General features: G+C 34.3%; 1 protein-coding gene and 1 pseudogene across 3 annotated transcripts; both read left to right on the top strand.

The window, feature by feature from the left end:
* Nucleotides 873–3663, top strand: LOC104702140 (glycerophosphodiester phosphodiesterase GDPD5). Of its 3 annotated transcripts, none has more exons than XM_010417966.2 (9): nt 882–1023; nt 1321–1499; nt 1608–1791; nt 1948–2022; nt 2122–2231; nt 2378–2596; nt 2696–2851; nt 2941–3055; nt 3283–3663. In XM_010417966.2, exons 1-8 carry the CDS (start codon nt 1011–1013, stop codon nt 3022–3024), a joined length of 1020 nt encoding a protein of 339 aa, XP_010416268.1. In that variant the 5' UTR covers nt 882–1010; the 3' UTR covers nt 3025–3055; nt 3283–3663. The 3 variants fall into 3 exon arrangements, with proteins under 3 accessions (XP_019083355.1, XP_010416268.1, XP_010416269.1); XM_010417967.2 differs by having other exon boundaries at nt 3292–3663; XM_019227810.1 differs by lacking the exons at nt 2941–3055; nt 3283–3663 and having other exon boundaries at nt 873–1023; nt 2378–2439; nt 2538–2596; nt 2696–2824.
* On the top strand, nt 3401–4282 carry LOC104702139 (annotated as a pseudogene).

Raw genomic sequence — 8281 nt, forward strand, 5'->3', positions numbered from 1 at the left:
ACTGAAAACATAGAGATTCTTACCAATAGAAACAGACATCACTGAAATCGTTGATGGTGCCACCGTTGGTGGAGATAATATTAACGATGGACAACAGCATTTTTCTGACAGTTTCACCTCAATATTATCTGCAACTTCAATACTTATTTAAAACAGAAAACTAATAAATAAATTCAACCATCAATTTTGAATCTTTCGCAACCCCTCAATTTCTGAACTAAAAATTGTAGAGAATATAAGAAATCTCTAAATCGAGAACTGAACAAAGGCGAGTCGGAGAAGAGAAGAAGGACTCGGGAAGGAAAAGAGAAAAAGAAGGAAGAAACGACGTCGTTTTAACCAAAAGAAATTATTTCTTTTGTTTCCCAAAACGACGTCGTTTCTTACGTGGCGTCCACATCAGAAGCTGTTAACGGTTTTTTAACACTGTTACGACTTATGTATGTATAAACACAGTTTTACAATTTGGTGCTGTGAATTTGAATTTTAATTAAGGTAATGTATAGATTCACACAGTGTTAAACAAGGTGTAGGAATTTAACATATCCATTGACTGGAGTATGAAATAACCGATTTTCTTTACAAACAGAATGAAATAACTGACGTCAAAAAGGTATATTCCGGCGAGACGCAGAATGAGTAGAAGCGAATAAACGCCATTGTGAATGAAAGTGATAGTGGATCGCCAATTTTGTGGGAATATAAAAGACGAGACGAGAGGATTCAGTTTGCAATTTATGACAAAGAGAGGCGTTGCTCAGTAAATAGTACATACTTTTTAAGTTATCTGGAAATTAAAAAGTCTTCTAAACCAAAAACTATGGAATATTCGGGGGAATGTGAATTGAAAACAAATGATATATGAATATGAAATATATTCGCACAAGAACGGTAAGCCAAACGCAGGGAGAGGTCAATGGAGTAAGAACCAATAGAGTCGGATAAGAGACAAAAACAGAAACAGAAAGCGGATCAAACGAAGCTATCCCGATCGATCCAGGAAGATCGTCATGATTCTTACAAGTAAGTTACCTTCTTGTTTATTTTCTGGGTTTCTCATTGTGTTTCTAATTTTCTCCATCTGGGTATGATTGTAAACTTCATTGATTGCTTCTATTGCATTAGATTTTTGCGGATTTGTTGAATTTTTTTCTTCTAATTTACCTCTTTAGATAGTTTGCAAGACATTATTATAATCATTACCGTTTGACTTTCTTTTTTTATTCTGTTGTTGGCTTTTGTTTCTGCTTTAAGTATAAACCGAAGCTTGTAGGAAAGTGAAGTCTAATACAAAGTGGTTATTGGTGATCTTACTTTCAGAATGCTTACCCTTGATATGGCTATCTCTACTTACTGTGTGTGCTGGGAGGCCATTGTACCCTCTCCCTGGTAAAGAACCTCAAACTGGTAAGCTTCCACTTCAGACTTCACGTCCCTATAACATCGCACACAGAGGTTCCAACGGAGAGATCCCTGAAGAAACTGCAGCTTCTTACTTGGTATTACCATTTTCTTGATCCATTCTCCTTCAGCTTCTTTGAAATGGACCTTCTTCCCGATAATATTGTTTCTCTAAACCACTTTTCTGTTTTTTTTCTTTCTGATAGAGGGCAATTGAAGAGGGTACAGACTTTATAGAAACAGATATCTTATCATCTAAAGATGGTGTGCTTATACGTTTCCATGATGTTATCCTTGACGAGACAACCAATGTTGCCACCTACAAGGAGTTTGCTGATCGTAAAAAGACATATGAGGTGCAAGGATTCAACGTCACTGGCTTTTTCCCTTGTAAGTTACCTTTAATTTTCCTGTGTTGATGCATGCTCATGGTTTCATTTGCTTCAGCATTCACATAAACTCATTTAACAACTGTAGAGAAAAGCTTCAAGTTGGTTCATTATTGAGATATTTGCTAACAACTGGTTCCTCTTTGATTCCTTGTAGTTGATTTTACTCTCAAAGAACTGAAGACACTACGTACAAAACAGAGATATGCTTTTCGAGACCAGCAATATAACGGTTAGCTATTCTTTCTTTCCTAGATTTAGTTGTAAAGAAGTATAAATTCGCTTGGTACAGGGAGTATTTAACCACGACCATCTCTTGTTTGTATTCCAGGAAAGTACCCTATCATTACATTTGAAGAATTCATTGCCATTGCTCGGGATGCTCCAAGAGTTGTTGGGATTTATCCTGAGATCAAAAATCCTGTTTTAATGAACCAGCATGTGAGCCACAATCCTCTCAAGATTGACTTCTACTTTGCTGAAATTCTCTAGATTGACTTAAAAAGCCTCATATTACCTTTTGGTTTTCATTTCCCCTCTAGGTGAAACCTTAACCGTTTGCTTCTATCACTGTTATATATTTGCAGGTCAAATGGCCTGGTGGTAAGAGATTTGAGGATAAAGTTGTGGAGACACTAAAGAAGTACGGGTATGGAGGCTCATATTTGTCCAAGAAGTGGTTAAAAAAACCATTATTTATTCAGTCATTTGCACCAACTTCACTCGTGTACATATCAAATTTGACAGACTCGCCAAAAGTCCTCCTAATAGACGATGTTACCATGCCAACACAAGACACTAACCAGGTCAATGCTCTGCTCTTGATATTGTTTTTTTGATTCTTGAAAGTTCTTTTGCTTCTAAAGTAAAAGTGACTGATCGTTCCTTCTTGCAACTCTTTGCAGACATACGCAGAAATTACATCAGATACGTATTTTAACTACATTAAGCAATATGTTGTGGGGATCGGACCATGGAAGGATACAGTTGTTCCAGTAAATAACAACTATATGCTAGCCCCAACAGATTTGGTCAAAAGAGCTCATGCACATAATCTACAGGTAGGATTTAAGATTCATCCAAACACTGAGAGTCAGTTACACATGCTAATAACAACTTCTTGATCATGCTCTTTGTGTTACAAATTCAGGTGCATCCATATACGTACAGGAATGAACACGAATTCTTACACTTAAACTTTAGCCAAGACCCATATAAGGAGTACGACTACTGAGAGATTGAACCATCACCCGTGAAGACACAAGGTAACAAAAGGATTCTATCTCTAGTGTCCTCGTTGTCATCAACCTCTGAGAATATTGGCATGGATAAGAAACTTGCAAACATCAATGTCACTTTAAAATTCTATGACCAGGGTTAACTCTTTACATTTGTCTGTAGCTTTTCTAGTTTGGTATAGTTTCTCTTTTACAATTTTTTCTCAATACAAGGATTGGCTGTTCAGTTCCTTCCATAACTAATCATGTGATAGGTAATGTAGCCGATGACTTTGGTGATGAACATTGTGAGGACCAGTGGAATCCAGCTTATAGTTTCTCAGAAACCACATCAAGCTTTTCGCCAGAGATAAACCGTAAGAACCATGATGACTGAACTCTAACCATGATGAAGCCAGCCAAGATTATATCGCATCGCTCTGTGAGAACCCGGATCCTACCACTGATCATAGATACATCTCTGAGATTCTATTAGCTTCGGGTCTTCTCCTCAGAGACCTTGGCTCAGGATTGACAACCTTTCAGCTACACCCTTCTGGCCACCCAATCAATCCCGAGCTGTTCTTTGTTCTTGAGCAGACAAAGGGAAGCAGCACTATGCATTTACACAAAGAGGAAAGTAAGGTTCTGAAAAATGAGTAGCTCAACCGCAAACTCGTGTTTGGCACAGTTAATGAGATTCTGGTGGAGAAACTAGCTTCAGTTTAAGCCACGACAAATCCATTGATGAAGTCATCTGCTAAGATGACTAAGAAAGCCGTGAGTGCTCAACAACTACTGAAAGAACTGTGTTCAGCGGTAGAAACACTGCAAAAGCAAGCCACAAAGAGATCAGAAAGCTTCTTATTGGAGGAAGAAGATGACTTCTTGAAAAATATACTTGCTGAAGATGTGACGATTCGATCTGAGAACTGGGCAGGCTTCAGTGGAGAAATCTCAGGGTTGGTGCTGGATGTGGAGAGGCTTCTCTTCAAGGATCTGGTTAGTGAAGTCGTACATGCAGAGACCAGCCGTCTGCAAGCAAAGTCAGGAAGGCGAAGAACTCTTTTTGCAGACCAGTAGCAAAGTCTGTTGAAGAAGACTAAGTATATACAAAGTGGTTTCTCTTCTTTTTCTAACTCTTTTAACTGTTTTCTATGTTTCACTCTGGTCTTTTTTTTTCTTGGTCTTGCTGATTCTTATGCTCGTTTTTGGGTTTTTGTACTCTACAACAGGATAATAATTGTATGGTGTGGTATATAATTAATTACTGAAGTTTCTATACATTAAGAGAATACAGTAAGAGAATCCATAGGAGAAGAAAGACAACTAATGGGAAATTCTGTGTATTTATTAGAGAATTTTAAGAGTTCTACCACATTTGTATTAAGGTAGCTTCCCAAATACCACTTCCAAAACTCTTTTCTATAATACCATAAGCATTAATTAATTAAAATGACCATAACACCTTCAACCAAAACTAAACAAAAACATTTATTTTTTTATTATTATCCTTCTCTCTTATCTCTTTCTCATTTTTGTGACACTCAATCTTTTTTTCTTTATCTCTCTTTCTCTTTCTCTTCACCTTTGTTAAAACTCCATTTATTTTTCTTGGAGACTTAAATCTGCTAGATTTTAGCTAAGAGTTCAATTTCTGCAGATATATAGATCAATTTTGTGATTAGAAACGTCATTCTCAGACTTGATGATGTGTCTCTTTGAGTTTCAAAGGTATAATTTTTGTTTTGATAGATAGATCTATTTTCCAAACAAAAGATTCTTAGCAGTATAGCTTGTTTTGATAAGGATTGTTAGTTTTTATTGGGTAAATATGTTTAAATTTGCATTTCTAATTTTGTTTTCTAGATTCACATTTTCTCCCACTTAATTAATTGACATGTTTCTCCGTTGAAATTCATGGACCAGTTTATTAACAATGGATAAGTTTACACACCTTTATATATATATATATATATATATATATATATAAACATTTTTAGAAGTAAATAAATCTTGTCCACGGATATAAAAATGGACAACATTGAAATTTCTGAAAGACAACATAGAAAATATTCGGTGGATAACATTTATACTCTTTACATATAAGACAACTTATATGGGTTTTCCGAAGTAAATAAATTATTGTTTATAATTACATTAAAATTAATCATTATTTTTTTGAAATTTTGTGTTTTAAAATTGTTCTATTTTCTTATTCATATGTATAATGTTCGGTGGACGAAATATAATATTTTGATAGACAAAATTTACATTATTTACTTTTATTTGTCTTTTGGTCCACAAAAAGGTTCTTCAAATAAATATCTCCATCACCTACTTTTTTTTCTCTGTTTTTTATTTATATTTATAATTATTATTATTATGGGTCTCATATCACATCAAAAGCCATAAAATTTCTCTCTTTCTCCAGGAACTGCGCTGTCTTTCTAATATATTAGAAAAGTTGATTTGTGGTACTTTTGAAAAGAAATATCAAATGTGGTATTTCTGAAAAATTTTGTATGCAATGTGGTAGTTTCTACTAAATTCCCTATTTATTATCTATTTTTTTTGGGTTGTGTACTCTTTTCAACTTTGAGAATGTTTCATGTATATTAACATTTTCACAGCAGTTTTGTGAAAGAAGGCTTGGAGTTGGAAACTATTTACATTTCATGCCATTGTAATTAATACATTTTTAAAAAAAACTTTAAAGCACAAAATCGAAAAAACAATTGCAAATTTAATATTAACATTTCTGTATGACCAAAAAAATCAAATTAAGATTCTCCAGTCATTAATTTCCATAATTTTAGCATATTAACATTAGTCTCTCTTTTTAAATTCGCATATCATAAGAAAATAAAACATATTATCCTATCCAGAAATATAGAAACTGTTACAATATTCCTTTTTTTCCTTCGACTGAATGCCTAATTTTCTACAAAATTTTGAAAAACAGATTCATCAATCAATCATAAATATTCTTCATCATCACACTTTAATATATAAAGATGATAAATATAAAAAAAAATTTGAATGATAGTTAAAAATATTAATTTTTATATTTTTTATTTAAAGCTAACAACATATCCTAAACCGCTCCTCCCCTATATATACCGATCAAGTCCGAACAAACTCTAAACTTCCTCATCATAAACCAATCTATTGATTTTTCTTCCATTGCATAACAAAATAAAAATGATTCTGCAAAAAACATAACGGTTTTGGCCGCGCATCAGTGCAACAGTATTTCAGCGTTCATCTTCTTTTTTGCCTCTTAAACTCATTGCCAATACATGTTCTTTACACATCTTGGACTTTTGTTAACTTTTATATTCTATTTGTATATAATTGTTTTTGGTATAAATGATATAGGGATGTGATACATGGGTTTCATCAGGTTTTCAATTCTATGGAAATATTCAGGTTCATTAGCCTGAGATAGAGTTGATGTTGTGATCAAAACTGTTGTGATAGGGAGATCATGTTCTCATTAGGTTTTCTTTCTTTTGGTTTGTTTATTCTATACATTTTGAATTTATGTTATGATTATTGGAAGTCTAATAATTCCTTTTTTATAATTTTTTGATTGCCTAAGATTATAGGAATCATAAGTTATATATATATATATATATATATATATATATATATATATATATTTCTCTAATTGTTGTAGCCATTTTTTTTTAGTTTATTTGATTTTCCTAATTTATCTTTAATTTAATATTTTCAATGAACTTAATAATATAATTAATAGCTAAGAAGTTTCCACTTTTTTGTAATTTTATAAGGGAAATTTATTAATAATGCCATGAACAGTGTAAACATTTTTCTTCAATGCCACATCCATCATTAAAAAAAGTCAAATATATCCTTGCAATTTATACACAAACAACAAAAAGAAATAATTAAATTTAACAATTAAATTAAATTGACATAAATGTTGTTCTCTGGTTAAAGCTATCATCTTCTTTTCCTTTTTCCCGAGAAACATTTTCTCTCTTTCTCTACTTCACCTTTCTTTTTTACAATCTCATATTTTTCTCTCCAACTCTCCTTGAAACTACCCGACCTGTTTTTTTTTTAAATAAATAATAAATATAAATATAATATAAACTACAACTAGTGGTCTCATACCCACTAGCCACATATCCACAACCACAACCAACAGCGGAAATAACAATATCAAATAATATCCAATAATAAAATAACCAATAATAATCCATAACAACACTCCAATAATCAAACATCAGGAAACATGAAACCGGCAACCTAACAATGTTTCTAAAGACCCAACTCTAGCAACCTAGCAACGCTAGACAACATCCAAACGAGTCCTTAGAACATCCTCCTCTTCATCGCCTTGATTCCACGATCACACTTTGCCTTTACTTGCACCACAAACACATATTTAGATGCATGAGTATTTGATAAACACTCAGTGAGGCAATCCTCTCATCTACTGGGCTATACACACAAGCAACAGTGATACCAATGTTCCAAACAATCAACAAAAAAAAACATACAAACCAGGAAATCAAACATCATCTCGCTGGAAGGGAGGTGTCGACCGATGCCTAATTTGCTGGTGTCGACCGACACCAAGTGGTGTCGATCGACACTCCCTCTGCAACCATGATCCGCTCGAAGCCGAGAGTCGAATCTCGCTTCCCAACCTCTTCCAAATCGTCCAATACTCAAAACCCAAGCCAAATACGTCCATAGGAACCTGTAGCAACCAATCCCAACAAGAAAAACACACAAAACAACAACAAACAAGCAAGAACAAGGAAATCGAAGGCTTAGATTAGCCATGGTCATGCACTCACCTCTTTGCAGGAAGATTCAGACCAATAGCAATGAATCCAACCCTCCTAGCAAGCCTCTAGATCCTTCCTAGCTCCAAATCTCACAAGAACAGCTAAGAAACTCACAAATCTCACCAAAAATCTCAAGAACTCTCTTTTTCCTCTTTTTCTCTCAAAAACGTTAAACGGCGACAAGAGAAACTTCCCAAAACCCTTCTGGTCGACAAAACACTTATATATCTCGGTTTAGTGGTTTTTCCTAAACCAAACCGGTCCAAATTGATAATTAAATCGAACTAGTCGAACCAGAAAACATTGGTGTCGACTGACACCCCCTTGGTGTCGATTGACACTCTTCCCCAAAACGCACAGTTTTGGTTCACGGGTGTTACAATTCTCCCCAACCAACATAGATTTGTCCTCGAATCTCAACCAAACATCAGTCAAGGACTCCCGTGCC

This window comes from Camelina sativa, chromosome 7, assembly GCF_000633955.1.
Source record: "Camelina sativa cultivar DH55 chromosome 7, Cs, whole genome shotgun sequence".
NCBI lineage: Eukaryota > Viridiplantae > Streptophyta > Magnoliopsida > Brassicales > Brassicaceae > Camelina > Camelina sativa.

Coding starts and splice junctions, on each gene's coding strand:
- LOC104702140 (XM_010417966.2), top strand. Junction 1,792..1,947: donor CGTCACTGGCTTTTTCCCTT/GTAAGTTACCTT, acceptor GATTCCTTGTAG/TTGATTTTACTCTCAAAGAA. Junction 2,232..2,377: donor CTGTTTTAATGAACCAGCAT/GTGAGCCACAAT, acceptor ATATATTTGCAG/GTCAAATGGCCTGGTGGTAA.